At 42.5% G+C, this 24,274-nt stretch overlaps 1 protein-coding gene and 1 long non-coding RNA gene across 4 annotated transcripts; one reads left to right on the top strand and one right to left on the bottom strand.

Moving 5' to 3' along the window:
- Window positions 1-408: 408 nt before the first annotated feature.
- On the bottom strand, window positions 409-22,529 carry dachc (dachshund c). 3 transcript variants are annotated; one of them, XM_004551492.4, is made up of 11 exons: window positions 21,729-22,529; window positions 14,563-14,672; window positions 11,473-11,583; window positions 8,240-8,418; window positions 7,458-7,578; window positions 7,170-7,304; window positions 3,869-4,065; window positions 3,219-3,369; window positions 2,332-2,460; window positions 2,068-2,139; window positions 409-971 (listed from the first exon to the last, which is right to left on the bottom strand). In XM_004551492.4, the coding sequence occupies exons 1-11, from the start codon at window positions 22,310-22,312 to the stop codon at window positions 934-936; spliced, it is 1,827 nt and encodes a 608-aa protein (XP_004551549.1). In that variant the 5' UTR covers window positions 22,313-22,529; the 3' UTR covers window positions 409-933. The 3 variants fall into 3 exon arrangements, with proteins under 3 accessions (XP_004551549.1, XP_023009287.1, XP_004551550.1); XM_023153519.3 differs by having other exon boundaries at window positions 2,068-2,178; XM_004551493.6 differs by having other exon boundaries at window positions 2,068-2,178; window positions 3,219-3,366; window positions 21,729-22,528.
- LOC105940913 (uncharacterized) lies at window positions 6,578-8,294 on the top strand. The gene is made up of 4 exons (XR_013101356.1): window positions 6,578-6,800; window positions 7,254-7,332; window positions 7,414-7,445; window positions 8,171-8,294. It is a non-coding gene; the product is annotated as an uncharacterized LOC105940913 (long non-coding RNA).
- Window positions 22,530-24,274: the final 1,745 nt, after the last annotated feature.

A 24,274-nucleotide genomic window follows, 5' to 3' on the forward strand; every position in this document is an offset into this window, starting at 1 on the left:
TACTAAGACCATAAATAGCCACAAGTGTACTATTTTCTTCCACAAGTTGTTGTCAAGTTCTTAACAAAAAAAAGGTGCCAACTACTAATTGTTGACTCAAAATGATCCATTCTTAATGAGAACTATTGTGTCTTTTCAACATGTGTCATTAATCAGTCTGTCAGTTATGACCCTGCTCTTTGCCATCAATACTTGCGTGGAAGGTTTTAAGGATGGAGCAAGAATCAATGCCACGTCCCTCTCCATACCCTCACAATGCATAATACACATGGACCATCTCTTCCTCCACTCAGGCAACTTTTTACAAAAAGTTTAATATAAATCCATAAATTAGAAATGAAGACAAACAAAATGAAAAATGTCATCAGAGACTACACTAGTAAAATAAAGAAAGAAACAGTGACACAATTTAATAAAAAGGATTTGTATTGTTTGTATTGTCAAACTGCACTACTGCATAACATACACAATACAAGTCATTTCCTGACTGTACAACATGCCATTATGAGTTTTTTTTTTCTTCCTGATAGCGATAACAAAAATGATGACTATATATATGTACACAACTCTGTTACAAGTTATATCGATCACTTGTGTCGAGATAAACAGCACTGACAAAAAAACAACTATGGTCATTTTCGTCTAGGATCTAAAAACCTTGATTGAAAGAAACACAGTCAAACACAACATCAGTACTTTTCCCACTAGAATTTGGTGATAAATGCAATAAATTAAACAAGAGAACAATGAGAAAGTTCAAATGTCACTCTTGAAAATGTAGGAAGGGGTCCTCTTGGGGATGTGGAGATGCCACTGCGCGACTGAGCATGCCTGTCGATTGTATTTCCCATGAATGAAGAAATTTCATTACTCTGTCCATCCATCCATCCATCCGTCCATCCATCCATCCATCCATCCATCCATCCATCCTCTTCAGTACATCCCAGTGGTTTGCAGAAACACTCTCCCCTCTGAAACAATAAAAACGATAATGAATAAAATTTCAGCACAATAACATTTGTCAATTTCAGGGGAGACAAGCATTATTCTAACAGTAAAAGGCACGGTGCTGGATCCAATTCATTCACTAATTTCAATATCGAGAAGGTCCTATAGAGCCACAAGCAAAGATCATTAACAAAAGAACATTATTAAGGCTCAGTTGAAAGTGTTTTTCTGCCGCTGATCTCCATTTTTGGCGATAAAACTTCCTGGCACAAAGGAAGCACATCCTGCCCTGCTGTCTGACAGACAATTCCCCTTTAAATGATTTATTACTGGGTGTTAATTATGCAAATGATGTCCAAACAAACTCGTCATGAGGACAATTAAGACAGCCATTAATTAGTGGCCAGTTCTCTTCTTGCTTCACTGACATTCAATTAAAAATTGCTTTTGAACAAGCACGCTGTTTGGTATGGCGGTCTTGGCACAGCGCGGAGCAGAGGTGGGCTGAAACCATGCACTCTTTTGATGAGGCCGAGCTAGAGATCATGGCCATTTCTTTTTCTGTCTGTTTAAGATGTTACATGTGGGATTTTCTCATTAATCTATGAAGACAATAAAGGTGGCAAAATAAATATATTAAATGCCTGTCTCCATTAAACCGGCAACCTCAGAAAACTGTCTCATGCTTCATTTCATTTTGTTCAATTTCTCAGGAGTGGTCTCCCTGTGAAATCTTTGAAAACTCTTCCAGTAGACCGGTCAGTTAAGCATCAAAAGCAGTGAGTAGGTGAAATAAAGAAATCTCCTTCCCCAGCTTGGTCGATAGCTGCTAAATAAATTCCTGCCACTACGTATATGTATTTTTTGGGAACATTACGTCAGTTTTTAGCCATTAATATTAAATCAATTAGTCCCCACTTGTTTAAAGTTTAAAGTTTAGTGCATTTCTGTTTGCATTTCCTGTATTAATCACATTTAAGTTGTCTTTTGGTGGCAGAACATTACAGCAGTGACAGCTTTTGTGCAGGATTTTTTCCACAATTTTTTTAATCACAATGTGACGCCTGTTTTCACCTCTACATACTGAGAAAGCTGCCTTCGTTATCTGGACACTTGTACCTTGTACTGTTGCCTTAGTGTCCACCCTGCTGTCATCGTGGTTGTTCCCATCCGAGTCCTGGGTCACAGGCTCTGTGTGGGGAGGGGCTGCTGATGATTGATGGCCTGTAGCTTGGCCATTAATTAATAAGGACACTTAATTAGAGGCTAATGAACAGTCAAGGCTACACTGTAGTGAAGGCTTGGGCAATATTAGACATGAAAAGAAGAATTACGAAGGATTTAGTCACTTAAATAAATTCTGAGTCAAAACCATTTCTGTACCTGTGTGTGTGTTGGCAGTGTGCAGGAGACTGTGCTCTGCCTGATCACGGAGTTTCACCTCCTCCTCCAGGGCCTCCTGTAGTCTCCTTTTACTCCTCTTTTCCTTCTTCAGGCGCTTCTGGATAAGAACTTAAAAAAGAAGAGGAAGAAAGGAACAAGCAGACGGCCAAGAGTGTGAAAGGATGTCAGAAAAGTTCAAACTTTGCAATCAAAATATTTAGGTGCTTTTTTTAATGCTTGACTTGCATGCAGTGTTGGATGCTTTCTGACCTTGGTGGATATTTGCAACAAAAGCTCTGATGGCACTTTGACCTTAGTAAGTGAGGTCAACATGCTATTAAAGTATAGCAAACTCTGCATTTGCTCAAAAACCCCTGCAACAGGTAAGCAACATCACGCGGCTCTTTCAGTTTTTGTGTTTTGTGGTCATTTTCCACCACAAGTTGCATGCTTCCCCACCTGGTGTGTCCTCATCAACCAAACTGTCCTTGATTGGAATTTTGTCTGACCGTGCCGTATACGACAGCTTTTGTAAACTTGCCAAACTTGATTTAGTTTGTAGCAGACTGCCAACTTTAGTCTAATTCACCTCTGCAGATGCCTTGAGGGGTAATATACAGAAGGTGTCCTCACTTCCTTATCTGATTTTCCCGATAATGGACGTCCTGTCAGCTTTACAAGTGGATTAGACCACTCTTGTTTAGCTGCACGGCCGATTTTGTCAGTGTTTCGACAGTAAAATCCACACCGTGCCAGAGTTAATAAATTCACGAGGGCCAAATGTAACACTCCAATCAACACTTGCCAACTAGAATAATTTCCAGAGACAAAATCTCGAGTTAGCACTGACATTTGTTTCTAACTCATCTGTATGTGGAGCAGCCTACCTCTGTTTTTCTGTTCCATGCTAAGCTGTCTCTCCAAGGTCTCTCTGAGCTCCCGCTCTCGGACCAGCTCCATCTTCAACTCTGTCCTCTCCAGCTGGTCCTGCTTCTCCTGCGCCCTGGCATTCTCTATGGCAACTCTCAGTAGACCCTGCTTGGAGACACACAGACACACAGCAACAGGTTACACCAACATTAAAAAAGTAAACCCTTTACCAGCTGAACCTTACTAATACAAATTGAAAAAGACGGTGTTTCTGAACATTTCATGTTAACATAAAAAGTCTCCTAATTGTAAAAGTATAACAATCACAATTAATCTTTTTTAGGGGCAAATCTTTGTCTGTCATCACATTCGGTTAGGATTACCGAGTGGGAAAAAATGCTGGTCTTTTAACTGCCATCACCACTTCAGGGTCAGATGGGTTATTTATTTTCTCCCTGTGAAAACCCAACCAGAGAGGGCTTTCATTGTGACTATACTATAACAAAGATGTATAATCTGAGAAGCAGGTCAGCACACGCCCATCTGAATTACTGCATATCCTAAATGTCTACTATTTACCATTTCAGGAAATCCCAAAGAGTGGCTCATCTCTCTTCCTATTCATCTTGGGGTATAATAATAACAATAAAGCCCGGCAGAGCCTCACCTGGATGTTCGTGAGCAGGGTCTCTATGGAGGACAAGCCTTCCGGGAAGATGAAGGGAGTGTGGTGAAGACCTGCTGGGAGCTTCTGTCCTGCCGGGTAAGAAACCCTCTCACAGCCCTCCCTGCTTGATGGGGGTTTCTGGTAGACTTGTCTATCACAGCTCTCCCTGGTCGTCTGAGCGGCCAAGGAGGTGTTATCTGGAGGCAAGAGAGACAGTTTGATGTCTAGTCTGTAAGGCTGATGCACATCTGACTGAATCAGTTTACCACAGTGAGCCCATGGCTTTCACCTTCACACAGACTCTTAAGGAATCACACACAGGGGTGCCATCACTTCATTATGTGAAGTAAGGATCAATAACAAAATTATTAGAGCAAGAAAAGTAAATTACTGACCGTGGTAAATACCACTTTGAGAAAACAAAGATAAGGCTATAAGTGTATGAGACTTTCAATTTACACATTTATATTTATCATGATAACTGGTACGTCATTTACTCTAATATATTCTTCATCCACTAAGAGACAATAGAGAGCTCTGGAAAAAGCTAGAAAGTGGATCTTGATAGTTGATAATTTTAAATACAAGTTGACAAAGCGTATTTCATATAGATTATAAAAGCAAAACACTTCAGCTGAAAGCCTCCTGCAAAGAAGGACTGATTTAAATAATGTACACGTATAAAAATCGATTCGATTTTCTTGAGCTTCCAAATGTATTTTGTGGTCTAGGCACTGTTTGTTTTTTTGTTTTTTTAACATCTATTCTCCTTCCAAAAGTGCAAACCTTTGAAAAGTGGTATGCATATTTGACAATACTTACTGTGTTAGTAATTTGTCTTACAACTGTCTCTTTTATCAAGTGTGTGCTTCAATCCTATTAGTATAGTATATCTTGGTTAATGTTTGTTTAAAATCAGCAAAAAAGATCTTCATTCTTGCGACAATATGTAATCAAAGCACAGAAATTTCTAGCTTACTAATATAATTTACTTAATTTCTTGTAAACACATCAAGCCCAACAGCAAATAGGTGTTTACACTAATTACTGCGTGCAAGTTCGTGCACACATGCACAAACGTCCTGGTTTGGGGTTTTAAAAATGTGGTTACCCTTTATTAGATGGCAGTCTGCCTATTGATAATGCACCACAGCTTGACATCTCCCATAAAACCAGCTAAGAACCTGCATTATGGATGACCATCTGTTTGTAAACCTGAGAACTGCGTGTACCCTATTCGTGACAGAGAGGGAGATGAAGATTAGCCATTTCCTGCATGTTTTTTTTCCCCCTTGCATCAGGCAGTTGCTCAGTTTATGCGTCTACTGTCTTCAGAGCCGCCGAGGACGAAGACGTCCTGGGAGTTCGGCAGTTATTGGAGCAGAGACGAGTGTGAACGTGCGATGTGATATCTGGCAGTTTTCTCTGTCTGTGACAAATGACAGTGTTTTCTCCACTTAGCTGACCACAGCATCTTCTGCTCCAAATCCACCCACCTTCCCCACACTGCCTCGGCCTCACGTCTTGGCAACTGTCACATTCAAGGTGTTTCACAGATGAGAAGCAATACCCCCCCCCCTCCCCTTTCTCCCTCTTTCTTGCTAAAAGCATTGCTCTGTAGAGAAAGGTAATTAGCAGGTGCTGGCGAGCTCAGCGGAGGGCATCCAACTACACTCCTGTGGCTCTCATACAGACGCACACACACACATATTCGAAGCTGCTGAAGTGCGCAGTCAGCAGCGTGGGCTCCCCAGGCTCCTTGGATGTGACTGATCCTTTATTGAGTTACAGTTTTACGCCTACTTTACCTCACACTCGCACACAGGTCTGGCATACACATACACACACAGACACAGCTGCCAGCTTGTTTGATCATTTACCCATCTCTCTAACCAAGGTCACTGTCTGTTTTTCTCTTTTCTCCCAACTTCTTCCCCCCCCCCACCCCGTCTCTCTTACTCTTCTCCCACCCGTCCCCAGGGCTAATGAACTTCACCACGTGAAGACTGCCAGTCAGCGGAAGAGGGAAAAAAAGGGGGAGTGGGGGGAGCGAAAGAGAGAGACAGTGAGAGAATAAAATTTTGCTGATGTTTGGTTAATGGGAGTGAGGTGTCAGGGATGGCCTCTGATCTTTGCTGCATGGATACGTTGTTCAAAGACCAGTAAAACAGCACACACAGCCAAAAACGGACTCGCATACACACACTCGCAGATTATCATACAATGGATTGACAGAATGACAGCGCTGAAGTGCTCTTTGAAACTCTGCTCAATCCACGATAAAGCCTATCCTGTGATGTTCTAGGTCAAGCACAAAAGTTTGCAATCCAGTAAATGCACATGCGTTTCATTTGCATGCAGGAAAATCAATTGAAAATCAATCACATAAATGCAACGTGTGATGCATGGCGCTCACGTTGTTGGTGCCCTCGCTGCTTTGTCAATACTGTCAGACACCTGACAGCATCAGAAACCGTACCTGGGAGGCCTTTGTGATTTTTAGATTCAATTACTGAATAATGCGATTCCGTATTAGAATACATTTACATGCACGCACACACGTACAAACTCGCATACAAACAGTCTCTCTCTCTTTTTCTCTCGCAGTAGATTTCTGCTGACTGTTTGTCCTTGAGCAGTCCTCATTAAGCTAATGCAAACCTCCCTGACAGAGAGAACCAAACAACTGACGTTGCAGCGCCGTGGCAACGCAGGCCCTAACGACAGGGAGGCAGTCGTTATGCAGATGAGGTCCAGCTGAGAGCGCGGGAGGCCGCCTGGCTCGTTAGACCGCGGCCTAGCAAATGGCTCGCTAATGTAACACCGCTTCCTGGTCTAATGGAGTCCTGTTTTGCAGAATTATTTGTCTTTGCTCCCCGCAGGGAGCCTGGGGGCCACTGACAGCAAGAAGGAGAGAAAGTGGAGAGAAAGGGTAAGACGGTGAATGCTCATTGACCTGTTACTGATATACTGATTTCTTTCTTGTTGAACCCTCTTTCTTTAAAAATAAATAATTAATGAGAAACTCTCAGATAGGTGACGGAGGTGTTTAAATTGCCTTTAAATAACAATGTGCTGTGGATGAAGGTGAACTGCAAGGAAACTGAATGCTTGCTGTTCTGCATTGACAGACCTGTTTCAAAGGCAATTCATCTGTCTGAGAAATAATCAGTAAGCATTATTAAATGACTAATGACTAACTATACAATATATTCTCAGAAAGCAGTTATAAATTGACCTTTGCAGTGAGGTCAACACACACTCTTTAAGATTTTGGAACTTCAAGCGCTGACTGTCTTACCTCTGTCAGAGTGGCTCCTCTTGTTCTCCTTGTTGTATTCCACTGAAGTCCCATCTGTATCTCTGCCCCCCTGCACCGAACCAGGAGAATGACCCAACACACTGTGACTTGACGACAGGCCGTCATGGAGCGGATCTGGAGAGAAAACATACAACGCAAAAAGGTTATTAACGGACTTATAGCTCCTGTTATAGCTAAGAAAATAAAATATAAATAATATATATATGTATGTATTTTTGAACAGATTGAACCTGCCACAATACTATGCGTACACAAGTGAGTACATACGTGTAGTTTCTGCAGTGCGTTCTGTGTGAGATGGTGAACTTGACACACTGCTGCTGTGATTGGACGACAGCTGAGCTTCCTCCAGTGAGGGAGACGGGGAGGGGCTGTCACGCATTCGCTCCTAAGAAGCACCAAAGTGGCACACAATTTCAACTGAAATTATGGATAATAAAAAGACACACAAAGCTCACAAAAATCAAACTTTACAAAAACGAGAATCCAGAAATCTACTTTCAGGTCTTTTAAGCCATCCTAACCAATCATCAAAACCATACTTAATAACATTATGAGATGAGACACTGGGAAAACTGTGAGTGATTTCTTAATTTGATGTGTTTTATGTGTCTCTTCAAACTAATTTATTTTAACAGGTTCAATTTCTTTAATTATACATAGCGGTTTATTTTTAAGCAAAGTCATCAATTTGGCGAAGAGGATTGCATTTTCTGTTGGTATGCAGCATATCTGAAAAATGCATAAATAGATATTGGATTGACCTGAAGCCAAGAAACGACTAATTATATTCTGGTAGCGATCCATAACTTGATTCCTAATTTTGCACGTAAAGGATAGAGAGATTGAATCATTTAGAAGATGTAGAGATGAGAACTAGTTCTTTGGATGTTAAACGTTGGGAGAAATTTGTTTTAGCAAATGTTTTGTTTTGAAACAACATTTCGATGTAAATCTTAAACTCTGATTTCTTCCCTGAGCATCACGCGGACTCAGGCGATTACTGGCTCGTGGTCAGATCCACCGGGCTGATGGGCCTCTGAGTTCACCTTAATGACGGAGGTGGGAGCCCTGGCAGGGGGGTTGGCGTGGAGATGCGCCACGTTGGCCATGCTGGCCAGCATGCTCTGTCGGTTCATCTGGCCCATCGCCATGGAAACGGAGGCTGGCGCCAGGCTGGCAGGGATCAGAGGATGTGACATCATCATGAAGGGCAACTGCTCAAGAACTGGAGTAGAAAAGAATAAAAAAAAGAAGGAGAACAAGATGGAGTAAGACAGTCAGTTGGTTTTCATAAGTCAGACCAGGCTGGCTCGTCATAAATGTGGGGCTTCTTTCGTTTTACCTTCAGCTGTGTTTGTTTTATTTTTTTTACCCATCACATCTTAAAAGGCTTTCCTCTGTTCGGCCCAATGTCATTTACTGAACTGAAAATGCACAGCATCTCTCATGACAAGAAATAAATCTGAAAACCAGCGTCATTCCTCTTTGTTGTATTACCTGGATGACTGCTCTGCTTCTAAATCACAACTTGAAAATGTGCGTGAAAAAAATGTCGAAAGGAAGAAAAGGCAACAGAGTAGAGGAAGACACGGCTGTTTCTCAAAGGCTTTGATGGCCTCGAGATTTTTTCTGAGCGCTAAGAAACCTACAAATTCAGCCCTGCTGGAGTCAAGGGAAAAACACATAACTTTTCTGTTAGCACCCCGGTGTTCTTTACCATAAATTAACACGTTTTCAGCAGTTGAAACTAAACTCCTATTATCTCGGCCAATCTGTCGTTCGCGCTCTTCTCTTTAAGACAAGCATCCACTATCTTTAAAGAAAATCCTTCCTCTCCACAGCACCCTAGTGGGTTGTTGCAGTCCTTCTATTCATGAAGCAAACAATCCTGTTGGGGGGAGGGGTAGAAAATGACATAAATATTTATCATTTAATAAAAGGAAAAACAAAAACAAAAGAAACACAGGGAGGAAGTGGAACAAAAGAAGCTGATGGCAGTCCTGGTGCTGGGCCAGCAATGCACGCTGGGTAATTATAAACACAAAGGAAAAAATCTTGGACTCTATTCCGCACAATTGTCACAAATAATAGAACGAGTGCATGGAAACAAAAAAAGGCTATCCAAAGAAGAGAGATGAAATAGAACAAATAAAGAGAGAAAAGGGAAGAAAGAAAAAGGGAGAGAATGAAAGAAGGGGAAAAGGCAAACTAAGAAATAAAGGGCGAGGCGTTGACTTTATGAGTTGGGCTCGCTGGACATATGTGCAGTGCTTTGTGCATTTGGCAGATTAGTCTCTCACTTGCCCAAAGCAGAAACCAATCCAAACAAAAGATCTGTCTGAATGGAGCTGAATAACCAGATGCTCCAACAATCAACTATGAGCCAACTCTAAATATTAAGCCTTGGTTTGAAACCAGCGCTCCACTTTTGTCACCCCCCTCAACCCCAACTCCAATCCCACCTGCCTCCATAAATTTCATTTTTCTATCCCTCATCCTAACTCTGTTTTATCCCCCCCTCTCCACTCTCTCTGCCCTCCCATCACTTTCTCTTATGTTTCATTAAAAACATCAAAAGTCAAAGTGCCTCTCTTATGTTTATCCAAACAAACCATTACTGTAAACACACAGTTACTGTAAATTTCCCAGAAGATCTTGTTAAATGCAGAAATGGCTGCTCCCTGCTCTTCCCCAGCCCATAAGGTGTCACACTCAGCATTTGTGAGTGTGTGCGTGTGTGTAATCTGAGATTGCCTTTGTAGTGGTTAAAGCTCTGGTAGGGGCCTATCCTTCCCATAAGGCAGTGGGTGGCGGTATGGAAAAAACACATTGTGCTTATGTGTGTATGTATGCCTGTGCTGTTTGTGTGTGTGTGTGTGAGAGAGTGTGTGTGTTTCCACTTGACTCTATCATTAACAGTGATTAAGCTTTACAGGTTTATAATGGCTGGTGGTAACCATGCCATCTAACTGTGCACAGATGCAGGCAGTTGTAAGTGAGTGTATGCAATGGTAAACAATGCTTAATGTTGGGATTGTTTACAGACACAAGCACCGTACACACAAAGCAAAAAAAAAAGAAAAAGGTAATAATGGGTTTAAACATACAGTGATTTAACTGTAAGGACATTTTTTAGGACATTTCTGTCCTAAAGCCTTGTGCTGTGCTCCACATGTTAAGTGTGTGTGTGTTTGTGTGTCTGGCTGATAGCATATTCCACACAGACCTCCATAAGCCCAGTCATCTGTCTAAACACACTGATGTCGCTTTAACCTGTCGATAACAGTGTGTGAGTGTGTGTGTGTGTGTGTGTGGGGGGGGGGGGCGTGCTTGTGCCCGTCCCGCCATCGATTGTCCAGCGTTTGTCGTTTGCATTCAGGATAGTGAATTAGAGAGAAGACTATTGATTTGGCTTCAGCCTCTCATCTTATTCATCTCTCTATCATCCCCGTGTGCTTACTACCGTGCACCGATGCTCCAGATCTGCTGGCTGCTCTCCCTCGCTGCAAAGCCAGGGATGGGCACTGTGAAGGGAGCGGGTTTTTCTAACATATGACTAAAATAGGAGAATATCTGAACATGTAATGAGCAGCCAACAGGGATTCGATTAAAAAAAAATGAGAAGGTGATTCTTTGCTTTCCAGGGGCAAACTGTAAATGAGAGCACACTCCTTTGTCAGCTCTGAAAGGCAAGACTTTTTCCAGAAAAATCCTGATTTAATTTCTCTCCTTATGGCAAACAAGTGTGACTAACAAAGCTGGTCTGAGTCGACACTCTCTCATTGGGATGACTAATAAGTACTAATGACTTGCCGGCAATGTTTTGAGGCCACAGAGCAGATGACCAACTGCGTTTTTCAGGAAATGATTCCTGAATCTTATTGAGTACCACAAATATGCAAACTAATCCAAGCTGGAGAAAATTCAGCCTTATAGTCAATTATTACAAGCTGGGAAAAAACACCACAGAAGCAGTAATTTATATAGATGTGTTTATATATTTGTTTGGATTACCTCACCCAGATATCCTTTGTTGCATTTCATCTCAAGATCTTGCTGCTGTTGTTTGTTTTTCTACTAACTGTCTCTCAAAGGAAACATACAGGCTGCAGAGGTGATGTCACATCCTGGTTTTAATCAGCCTGGTTCATAAACACAGCTGCTCAAGTTGTATTGACTTGGCATCACAGATGTGTTCAACAGTGTTATGCGGGTCGTGATTAACATAACACTCACACACTCACATATGCACGTACCAAAAAAAAAGGATGAGACTCACCCAGTCCGGGGTTGTGGTCGCCGTTTTCTCCGTTTCGCCCGCCATGTTGTTGGTTGCTGTGGTAACCGGCCATCGCCTCCAGTTTGATCTTTTTGGCCAGGGCAGAGAGATCTAAGAGAGAGAGAGACAGATGCAGAGATGAAGAAAAAGAGGGAAAGAAAGAAAGAAAAAGAATCAATAAGAGCCAGATCAATGGCCCCCGGTGGAGGATTAGAGCAGTAGGTAGGCAGGAGGTTGTCATAGGAGGACAGGGGCCAGACATTCATTCTGACTGCACCGCTGCACTGGCCATTTAGTCTGCCAGGGAATCAGCAGTGATAGGAACAAGCCAAGACATTCATCTCTCCCACACAGGGATATCACATCCCACAGCACAGAGCACAGGATAACACTCAGCAGCGGCAGCAGCAGCTCCACCTTTCATCCAGAGAGAACTTCGTTATCGGTACGAATTAGACGCACAAGGCAAAAAGTGAAGATACTTTCTAATGGGGGTTGTGCACTTTTGGATAATGTGTAATAGAGAGTGAGAAAATGCGAGCCATGTTTTAATTTGTGCGTTGAACCCCAGAAGGTAGTTTGACCCTCAGATCACCCTGTAAAATAGAAAATTAAATATGTCTTGTGCTAACACAGTCAAACACGTTGAATTATTAAAGTTCAGACAAACCACACAACTGTGCAAACACGGCAGAGGAAACACAAACAGACCGTAAGTCTTAATTTCCTGGTCTTCAATACGTCTAAACATTTGCAACAAACTGAACTGCTGAGTGGTTTTCTACGCTCCCATCAGACGGTGGGTGTCTGAGGTGAACAGCTGAAGACGTCGACAGCCACAACAAAATCGTTCCTTTTTCTTCTCGTCTCCTCTTCTTCTCTCTCCTGCCCTCTCCCCTTCTCTCCTCCCATCCCCTCTCCTTACGTTACCTTTTCAAATGTCAGCATCACAGCGGGACATAAGCCACTGTGCTGCATGTGTGTGTGCGCGAGTACACGAGGGCGAGAAAAAGAGACTAAGGAGGATCACATCAAAGATTTTCCCCTGCCTTTTACGCTCAAATGTCCTCCCTCTCTCTGTCTCCTTCTCCCCTCTCATGTGGCCAGTTCTAATCAGTAGCACTGACATTGCCGCCGTGCCCTCTCCTTTGGTGGAAAAAGACTCTTTTTTCCCACTGAGAAAGATGCTCTTGAACGCTCGCGCAGACACAACGCACACACACACGCGCGCAAATACACATACACACTCAAGCACCTTTGAACAGTGAGAGGAAGCGGAGGCTAATAGAAAATGGCTTCTTTTGAGGCGGGGAATGAAAAGATCAGGTTGCAGTGAAGAGCACAAAGCCAAGGGCAACTTTGAGAGCGGTGAGGTGCCAACAATTACTTTTCTCCCTTTCTCTTTGCAACACACACACACACACAAACACACACAGACTACAAAAGGGACTCAAACACAAAACCGTGACTAAAACAAGCAGCGCCATGGCCTTTAGCAGACTGCTCATCGAAAGTCAGAATATAAATGTAACATGCAGCTTCAGATTGTAAAAGTTTAAGTGCCAGATGTGCAAACACTTCAAATTGATCATAAATTCTAACTCATACTGAAAAGCACAAATAACGATTTAAAGTCTCCTTTACACAATAAGAACTTAAAGGTTTACAGTACCAAGCTAAACACATCCTCACTTCAATTATAAAATGAATTTCAAAGAGGTTTCAGAGCTTTTAGAGATTATGATTCTAACCCAGTTCAACAGAGGGCTTAACAGGGAACGCTGTACTTATAATTCAAGAAAAAAAGACCAAGCTTGCAAGTTATGAGTTGTTTCTCATATGTCAGCAGTGCGTATGCTAATTTTATTAATCAACACAGCGGTCACCTCCCCGAACCCCACCTCCTCATACTATTGATGAGGGGTAAAATGTGCCATCACGGGGGTCTGCTTGGAAAAGCGGTGAAACCCGCCCCATTCTGCATAAGCAACCTGTTCTTTTTTTTTTTTTTAAACTGATGGGGTAACTCAGCTGGCTGCCAGATCACTGCTTTCACTCTGAAAGCTGAAGCAAGAACAGTTTTTGAACTTTGCTAACCGCTACTCTTGTCTGAAGCAACAACGTGTCACTAGGAGGGATTTGTCTGGTGAACCCTGACATCAGAAAAAATTGTGTAAAGGGGTGATTACACAGGCTTTCTCCTTTACTTCTTGAATATGGAATACAATCACAGATGTTTCCATTATTAAACTTTAATATTAGTTTTGTTTACTTAAATGTCTTTATAAGTAACAGCTATACTAAAGTAATTTTCTCACCATATTAAATAGTTAATCTTGAAATACATGAAACTATGTGAACAAACCTTAAAAAAGCTGATTATAGATATTATTTGCATTAAAATCAAATTAATATATATACATTAAATAAAATATTATTTTGATAAGTGCATTTTCATTTATTCAAATTTTTTCCCCACATTTAAACATTGCACTGCAACTTCATACGTGTCAGTAATTACATTTTTTTTACTTTTTTAAATTAATAAATGTGCCTTCCTTTCTATTTCTGTTCTATTTCTGTTCCTGAAAGACCAGGTGGTTGGACCAACTGTTCATTCGTCTTTATTGACGATTATTTGACTGCACTACATATGTACTCCTCCTCTGATTGTCCTGCTTAAACAAATCATCTTTTTTCTACGTGCAGCAGCTTTTTTACATCAATATGCCGACTAAGGGCACACATCGGGATCATTTGTGAGTCGCTTACTGTAGACAAAAAATTATTGAGAAAACACAAAATACCAGAACCTGAAAATATTGATTATTAAACTATCACAGCCAGTTAAACAAGGTGAAAGTCAAAATTTAATAAGAAATTTATTGTGATATGTGTAAAACAAAACTTGCTTCTTTCCTATACTCTTTTAAGAACATGCCCTGCACTACACATGATGCCATACTGGTAATTTAAGACACACACTGTCATAATAGTTTACTGTGCTCATGCACTGTTGTGATATTGTTTCTTCAGAAAATATGCTCGATTTATGTGTTTGTGTGTGTGTGTGTAGGTCTGGGTGGTCACCTGCAGGAGGTATAATCCCAGCATGCATCAGACCACTGTGAGACAGCATGTGGTGAGTCCCGCCCTCTGTCGCACTCTGCAGCCTCTTGGGCGGTCGTCCAGGCCTTGAACTGCAGGCGGAAAACACAAGCATGCATTAATAATTAGGCAGTTTAATACTTTACCCACTTAGTCACTTTTTCATGCCGAGACTGAGATGGGTGGCCCGGTTAAAGAAAGTGTCCTTCAGCCTGTAAACCTCTGATCCTGCTGAAGTGTCAACAAGCAAAACACTGAAACCCGACCGGTTCCAGGAAGGCTGCTGTACAGCAAATCTGACCTCCCTGTGGATACGAGCAAGCAAAAAACGAGTTTCCCTATGGCATCAATAAAGCACCTCATTACTGTTCAGCTTACTCATTCATTTGTTTGCTTATTAAATGTGTTTGCTCGCCTCCTCTTTCCTTCAATCCTTCCTTCATTCAGTCCTCTTTCCCCGCCGTGCCACAATTTTTCCTCAATAAACACTGACTACAAGCAGATTCACATGGATTCTTGTCTTGTGTGCGCGGGTGTGCGGTTTGATTGAGCCGGGCATGCTCAATCAATCTTAGAGGAAGTATGTGAAAAGCTGTCAGGCATCACTTTGGCTCTGACTAAACGGTGTGAATGTCCTGACAGGGGAAATGACACGGGCCACATCAGGCTTAATGACAACCAGCGTACCTCATCTCCTTTCATAGCAACCTGACATAACATGAGTCTGTGGGCAAGTGCGAGACAGAGCGAGGGGAACAAGAGGAGATGAAGACGGAGTGACCGAGCGCTGAAGAAACAGAGAGAACAGTTGAAAAGTTGATGCAAGACAAGGAGTGTAAAGCGAGAGGAAAAGGTGAATAAAAGGGAGAGTTTGAAATTGTAAGAAAAGGTGGGAAAGAGTAAAAAAAAAAAAAGGGGGGGGGGGAGAGAGATAGACTAGCAGCAGCAGCTTCCTAGCGTGGGGTGTCTTTGAGCAGATTTTAATTAGAATCTAATCCAGCCGTCATTAAGGCCCCATAAACGAAGCTGTCAGTCAGGAGATTAATGGCGCCTCATTTGCATATTGCATATAATTCATCAATTACACAGCAGAAAGGACCAATCCCCTGTTGACACACCCACTGGCTGAGAAGGGGGGAGACGGAGAGAGACAAAAAGACAGAGAGAAAGATTGTGTAGTCACTAACTGTGGGAGAAAAACAGGTAGATTGTGAGTGTGTGTGTGGGCGTGCGTGTGCGTGCACATCGGAATGTGAGTGTGTGCATGTGCGGGGTCGTGTATGGGTTTGTGTGAGTGCGCGCGCGTGTGTATGGAGTGTTCAAAGGTTAATTTGATGAGCCGATGAGCTCCACAGTTCCTGCCCTCGGTTTTAATGAGTTGTTATTATTGTCTCTTATTATGGGCCCAGACCGACTGGGATGTGACAGCTGACATCAGATATCTCACACTATCACACACACACACGCAGACAGTGAGACGCACACAAGCATGCAGACACACTCAGGTAGATTCGCATACCCACGCACACGACATGAAAGACATACAGCAGGGATGTGTGAGTGGGATAAAGTTGTAAGTATGTGTTTTGTGTGCGTGTGCGCATGCACGTGTGTTTGTGTGGGAGTATGTGCAGTTTTTGTGAAGGTGGGGGGCGCATTCAAATTACAAACAATATTCTTTTGCAGTCCTTATAGAGCAGCATACTGGGCTTAACAAAAGCAGGAAATGTATTTTTAGGTCTCAGGTTTGAAGGTAAAGTAACAGTTCCACCGCAACTGATGTTGAAACACCTTAAATGAATACACACACAGACACACATGCACACAGACACACACACAAACAGATGCACGCAAACACACACAAACGCAGTAGTGAACATCAGTGGGGGGAAATAAAATACACAGAGACCAAAAGACCATGGTTGGTTTTTACTGCAGCCGCTTCCCTTTCCCTTACTACTGTTTATTTGCACACACTAATTAATGGCCTCTGCGTGTCTGCGCTGATGGGTGGGTGTGTTTTGTATGTGTGTGTGTGTGTGTGTGTGTGTGTGTGTGTGCGCCTTTGTATATGTTGCATTTTAGGGGGCATAAAGAACTCAAACCTAATTTTGTGTTTAGTCTGCAAGTGCGTTGATACATCAAAGTGACCCATGGAGGGAGGTCTATGTGTGTGTTGTGCATGCAAGTGTGTTTGTGTGTGTGTACATGGTGTGTGTGTGTGTGTGTGTGTGTGTGTGTGTGGTTGGAGAGCACCGGTTCCCTGAGGTAGGATTAATGAAAAAGCCTTTCATGGAAAAGTCATCAAGCTGAGGGGATGGAATGAGAGAGAGGAGGGGGGAGAGAGAAAACAGTTCATTGTGTGTGTGTGTGTGTGTGTGTGTGTGTGTGTGTGTGTGTGTGTGTGTGTGTGTGTGTGTAAGGTGTGTGTGAGTGTGTGTGTGTGTGCAGAGGAGGGGGTGTATGGCTTATGACCTCTTTGTCTCAAACTTTAATTAAAATCTCACCCAGACGTCCTCCCTCATGCCAACGCTCTGGCCACACATGCACACACACACACACACACACACACACACACACACTCACACACACAGTTTTTTTTAAATAAAGGTGCTCTGTACATTGAGTTCTGCCCTCCAAGCTTAGTGTGTGTGTGTTACCTGAAACATGAAACGCCAAACATGGCAGCTGGAGCTTAGTGCAGGTGGAACAGAAACAAAACACAACAAAGATGACAGATCTCTATCCTTGCTAACACACACACACACACACACGCACACACACGCACACACACACACACACACACACACACACAGGGGAAAGAGAAAAGTAATGAAAGAAGAGGAAGTGTTACAGTCAAAACAGTGGAACAGTGGAACAGCTACTAGCTTGGAGGGACTGAGGTGGTGATAGGTAGCAGCTGTGTGTGTGTGTGTGTGTTTATATGAATGTGTGGGGAGAGAGAGCGAGGGAAAAAAAAATAAGAGAACTTGCTCAAACAAGATTTTGTTTTGAATATATTAGAGGCGCTTTACAGCTCCCATGCTCCCATCCTTTCAATCTGTGTTTATCACATGGGTTTGTATTCGCCGTCACGGTCCGGTTTGATAAATCATAATGTCGCTGCTGTACGCAGGAAGACTTATGTTGGTGGTTACAGAAGGCAGGGAAAGATTGATGTTGTGATCTTCCTCTCAAATCGAGGGCTGAAAAAGCTTTCTGCGCCATTGTTATTAGGAAAGCCTGCGTGATGATGTCATGAAAGAAGCAGGCAGGACAACACACACACACAGACAGACGTGCGCACGCACACACACAGTGGGGCTCGACTTTGAGGACGTTTGATCATGGCAAAAAAATCTGATCTCCTAAACTGATACCGCTTCACATTCCTGTCCCGCATTCCAGGGTCAAAGCTGTGTCAAGACTGAGTGTGTCTGTGCGTTTGAAAAGTATGTGTACTCCATTAAAACCTGTCACAGTGGAAGACATGGAGGCCCTCTCTATCTCATCGTGCTCGTCTCTATAAAACATCAAAAGAGCGATGAGGTTAAAGTTGAGCTAACCGCCCCAGCCTAACACAGACACTCGAACACACATGGGCATACACACAGCCCTCCGCCCCTTCATCCTAACACTGCTGACTTTGACAGTGAGTTATGGCATGGCAGTGGGGCTCAGCTCTGAGAAGTCCACCTTCCCATGCACACACACACACACACACACACACACACACACACACAAAAACACTGGCTCGACACTGCCAAGTCGAGAAACACAAAGAGGGTGCTTTTGTTGTACTCTACATACCACTGTGTCTCATTCATCATTCGTCGTTTGATTTAAGTTCGAGTAACATTAACACCTGCTTCATATATTTGACTCTGCTTTTGTTGACGCCCCTGCTGCATGAGCTGCAAAGAAAAGCGTGTGAATGCCAGCTGAAAATTACCCAAAAAAAGGATTTCTGTTTCCACCCAAATATATTTGTGGTAAATGGAATTTTGCTCACGCTATTAGAAAAAAAAGGGGCCTCTTTCAGCAGTATCTCCCAAGAAAATGTGACCTTGGTACTGTGGTTCATCAAAAATAACACACTATCAGCAGTTTTAATAGGGACAATTTCTTTGGAAGAAATTAGGTCCTCTGAAAACTGCTATCTGTCCAGTTGTTATCTGTAACATGGACTTTTTTTCTGGAAAAATTGCCATTAAGTTTTGTTTTTTTTTAAATGTCATTTTCCAATCCTTTGCACAATTACTTTTACCTCATTTTACAGGGTTGGAGGCAAGAATCTTAATGCAAATATGAGGGCAAACAAACCTATCTGCATGGTCCAAATCAGGTGCCAAGTTAAAAAAAATGCATATATAGAAATAATATAAAAATGCATTATAAGTTGCAAACCTTAAATACAATTACTTATAAATATATATCCTGTGTTACTATTCAAGTGTGTTGTTATTAACGTAATCAGTTTGCCATGTTACACTACTTTTATGTAACATTCAGGAGGGTAGGCATATATGGACACTGCATAATGAATACTTATAGGGCATCTGTAAACTATATGCACACACACACTTTGACCTGAGCGAGCTATTTGATGTGTGTTACTAACAGAGAATGAAACTGTTCCTTTGTCAGGGAGAAAGAAAAGGATGGAGGATCAGGTTGCCTCCTACACGCCATGTTCTCACTGTGGAACTAATGTCATTTAGCAGCAAAGCCAGCAAACACACAGGCGTGTCCATGTGAGTTCTGTGTGTGCGTGTTAACAGAGAGTGTGTTTGTGTGTCACCTATGCATGAATTATAACTAGGCTTTGAGTGAGGGTGAAGTCGGCCCTTCTTCATGGTTTGATGAGTCAGTGGTCAGTGTGTGTGTGTGTGTGTGTGCACAGCAGGAGTTAACAGTGAGACAAAGAGGAGAAGGAAAGACAACGGTAAACAGAGGACACTGCTTCAAAAAACCACTTCATTTTAATCTAAAAAAAAAAAAGGACCAATGAATAAACAAACGGCCCAAAGAATAACTAGCAGGATGAAAGCCATGTAAAGCATTCTGTTAGTCATGTTAAACTATCAGACAAGGCTGCTATTTTTTTCAAGCCTGTCTCACTGTAGTGAACTGGAAAATAATAAGTGATGGCTGTCTTAATCAGTAACAGGAACCTCAGTCAGCCTTGACGTGGTCGGAAAGCTGCATCATCAAAATCTCTGAGATGTTCTTGAAACTTTTCGCTTTGGTCAGAAATCTTTAAACAAAAGCCATCGTGAGTTTCACTTTTTACCTGCTATTGTATGTCGATCCGTCCACGCTGGGGATTACTTAGAAACTTCTAATGCAGGTGGAGCTGATACTAATGGCTACCGCAGCACACTTGAAGCCTTCAGACAAAGAATCACAGAAGTCGTTTGAAGATTTCAGACGAGTGATGTTTTAAGATCTCATTAAGTAAAGGCTGTTTGAGTGTTGTGTGGATAATTAGAGACGGCAGAGGATATGTATTTTTCGGGGGTTGTATAACATCGTTCCCATTAACACCAGACATAGAAGAAATCCCCAAGCAGCCAGAAGATGCATCTGGATTTTGTCTTGGTTGGAGGGCCGCAAATGCTTAAGTGCAGGTGTTAATCCACGCATGTAAAGCTGGAAGCTGATTCTCACAATAGTATGTTTCTTTTTGGAGTTTTTTTTCTGGGCTTGCTCAACAAGTCAAAGCTTGTCTTAAATCCCACACTTTGACTTAAAAACCAAAAACGGCTTAAAGATGAAATAAAATGAGGGCATATCAAAACACTGGAATGATCTTACCTACAAACAGTAAATCTAAAGAACTGGGGGGAAAAAAGTAATTTAAACATTGCAGAATCGGTATTTTGGCATTTATCAGCGCACATCTAGATGCATTCTCCATCTCCATTTAATGGCAGGTGTAAATTGGATCATTCATGCTCCAAGGAGCTAGGATTAACCATCAAACAATATAAATTCCCCAAACTAAGACTAATCCACACTGCTCTGGATTCAAACTCATGCTGTTATGAGCATGTGGTCTGCACAACAGCAGACTGAGGCACCAGGAAACCACAAATCCCAGCCAATTTAGCCCCTTTATCCAAACATATCTGCTGCACACTGGATTGATGACCCATGTAGCTGGTCACCATCAGAGTTCTGCAAAACAGGCTAATTTACATAATCGCATCATAAATACCGAGAATTCATTTAATCATCTCCTCTGTTCTGATGCTCAGGGCTAAAGAGTGTTGATATGATAAGACAGCAAGTTATTAAGAAGGGAGAGAGAGAGAGAGGGATGGAGCGAGGGAGGCAAAGAGAAGGAGGGAGAGAGTAAAGGGATCAGTGAGTGAGTGAGTGAGCTTGTTCTGATTTAAGCTGCCGCTTGGGGCCAAATGAAAATTAATTAATTTCTGTGAAGAATCAATTTCTCAGAATGACAGTGTCACATTCAATGTGTGCAAGTGTGAGTGTGTCAGAGAGAAAGGGAAGTAGTGCGTGCGTGCATGTCAGTGCCAGAGATCAGACTCCCAGATAACATGAGAAACTTTTAAGAGTGTTTTTCTCATAAGGATTACTAAAATTCATTATCGCCAACACCATAATCACCATCACAGTGTTTATCATCCATAAAAATGGTAATTAGTAACAGCCCCAGCAGCAGCAGTGCTGTGGCAAATGAGAAGGGGTTAACTGGACCCAAGTCAGTTATTATCAAATCAAACACGAACTCCAATAAAAGCTAAAATAAATAAATAAACATATGGAAAATGTATTTTTCCTCATGCAGCAGCTTTAAGGAAACTGAGTTTGCTTTTAAATTAGTGGAATCATTTGTAGGCAAGTTCTGAAACATAACAGACACACTGTGTAGAGATACCCTATTAGATATAAAATAACACAAGGTCATTAGTAATAATGGAGTTTATATTATTATGTAGATTTTTGTGATCCTTTTCATGACCTGCTGACTGTTTGATCCCCAAATTTGATATATTTGTAGCTATCTGCTAACCCCACCTGCTGCACTCCCCCTCCCTCAATAATGAGCTGGGTAACCCTCCATCACACTGCCACCCTCCCCACCTTCCCTTCGCTCTCCTCTCCCCGGACCCCTGCCTCACCTTGCATTGGTACAGTCGTTGTAAAGCGTCTCAAAGTCCTGCCTGGAGATAAGTTTGCACCGGTTCACCCCGGGCTGGATGGCCCCGAGCCCCCGAAGAACCCGGACCTGCTCCACGTTGCACACCACCGGGGTAATGTCCAGCCGTTTCAGCTTGGTGTAAACGGTGTGTAGCCCGCCGACCAGGTGTTTGAGAAACACGTCGAAAGCCTGAGGCAAACAGATGAGCTCCTTGTCTTTCACCGTGAACGACGCCAGTTTGGCACCTTTCACCTCCACCAGTTTGCACTCGTTGTTCTGCGGCGTGCTCTCTACGGGCGACGCAGTGGCGTACACGGGCTTAGCGCTGCTGGACACCGGAGCTCCTCCGCTCTTTAACGGGGTCCCGTTCGGCAGTAAGAGGTCCGCCCTGAACTGGTGAAGCAGCGCCGGGTGCGCCACCGGAGGAGCCGGGGAGGAAGCGGCGGAGGTGGCCGCAGGTGGCGGAGAGTTTGTGGCCGGAGACACGGAACTTGGCGCCGGGTGGTGCCCGAGTGGAGCTGCGGGCAGCAGAGCCGGAGGCGCAGGAGTTGCCATAGTGGTCATGACCAAGAACTGGAGAATAAGTAAACTTCAAAGTCAACTATTTAAGAAAGTAACTTGGCCGAACACACGCATACACTTTGGAGAGTGTGAACTGCGCATGGAGCGTGCCGAAGAGGAGAGAGGGGGATGAAAGAAGAGTAGACGGGGTCCGTGTGTGGAAAAACAGATCACATACTTGAATCAGAATGAGCGGAGGCTTGTCTCAGAGCTGGAGATGCTACTGTCACATTAACATAAAGAGGAGGAGCTTGGGCTTATTCTTAGAGAGTGAGAGACGCGATCAGAGAGAGGAGAGGGAGAGAGAGCAAAGATTAGCCCACATAAACTTTGGATAAGCCTATTTATGAACGCCTAACGAAACGACACCTAAATATTAACGCCTCTGATGTCTGTAGCAATGCAATCTCCAGCTTTATAACATTTAAATCTCCATATTAGGGTAATCTTCCTATAACATATTTGGGTATAATTATTTTATCCTCGGGGGGGAAAGAAGTAAATGACTGCAGTTCTTTTTCTGAGAGAAAATGTTTGTGTTATCCCCAAATACTAGTCTTTATGGATATCAGAGGGACTTTTAAAAATCTGATTATGACAAGCAGAGTGCTTTAAATAAAGTATTGAACGCCTTATTCTAATATATCAAATATTAGATATGTAGAAGTGGTAGTATTTGACTTTTGTGGGCAGTCTATTTTTCTAATTGCGCTGATGAAAAAATACATATTTTAGATTTATGCAGATCTGTCAATGAAATTAAATATTTGGAAAAATACCACCCCGCCGGTGTAGAATCTGATAGTGTTATCACAGGTGGATTAAAAAAATTCATAAAATGTTTTAAAAATCAATTAATAATAATAATAATAATAATAATGGATACTTTATTGATCCCCATGGGGAAATTACTTGTTTTTCTCTGCATTTGACCCATTCACTCAGTGAAGCAGTGGGCAGCCCACTAAGCAGGCGCCCGGGGAGCAGTGTGTAGGGACGGTACCTTGCTCAGGGGTACCTCAGGGTAGCCGTTAAAAAAAAAGGCATAACTTTTTTTTAAAGGTAATTTGTGCTGCACCTCCTCTCTCTTATAAATGCAAAGCGGCTGTACAAGAGCTCGTACAGGGGCCAGTAACCTTGGCTTGACAAATTGACCCCTTTACCCCAAACTGATTCCTTATACACACACACACACACACACACACACACACACACACACACACACACACACACACACACACACACACACACACACACACATCATTTACATATGGAGCTTGCAGTCCTTTCAAAGTGGCTTTCACGGAACATTGTGTTGATAATGATCTCGGTCGAGAGGGAGAGAGAGACACAGATCTCCAGAGACCATCTCACCATAAGACAAGGGGGAAGAGGATAAAACTCTGACTGTACTCCAACTCAAAGGACTTTAACACTTCCTTCCCTCCCAACCCCCCCACCTCTCTCGAATAAGCCCTCTTGTGTTTTTTAATTGGCAGAAATTAATCTTTAGGATGTAGATGGTAGATTTACATTCATTAAAAGTCAAGAGAGGAAGCCAGGCTTGATGCTAATCAAATCTGCTTAATTATGCTTAACATGAGTATCTCCAGGGGGAGAGAGAGAGAGAGAAAGAGAGAGAGAGATAGCTAACTCGAACTTTTTACTTTTTGCCTTTGATAACTCCTGCTGAGTATGGCCTTTTCCTTGGCAAAAAGAAATGTCACGACTCTCTTTCTCCATCTGTAGAAAATACACCGATAAAGCCATTAGTGTTGAGAAGAGCTGATTCATGTTGTAAATTCCCACCTTTAAGTGTTTAATAGGTAGTAAAATGTTCGGTTCTAACCTCCCAGGGCAGGGCTTTGCACGTTTTTAGCCATCATCTGATAGGCTTATAGATTCGCTGATCTATGATGAACTCAGTCAACTTTGCACAACGGTATAAACAAGGACCTGATGAGT

This window comes from Maylandia zebra, linkage group LG13 (genome assembly GCF_041146795.1).
Source record: "Maylandia zebra isolate NMK-2024a linkage group LG13, Mzebra_GT3a, whole genome shotgun sequence".
NCBI lineage: Eukaryota > Metazoa > Chordata > Actinopteri > Cichliformes > Cichlidae > Maylandia > Maylandia zebra.

Bases quoted from the DNA above. Each gene is read 5' to 3' on its own strand.
- dachc (XM_023153519.3), bottom strand. From the start codon at position 22,312: ATGACCACTATGGCAACTCCTGCGCCTCCGGCTCTGCTGCCCGCAGCT. The intron at 7,305-7,457 runs GTATGTACTCAC...TTTTCTCTCCAG, and splicing joins ACGCACTGCAGAAACTACAC to ATCCGCTCCATGACGGCCTG. The intron at 972-2,067 runs GTACAAGTGTCC...TTATTGTTTCAG, and splicing joins CACTAAGGCAACAGTACAAG to AGGGGAGAGTGTTTCTGCAA.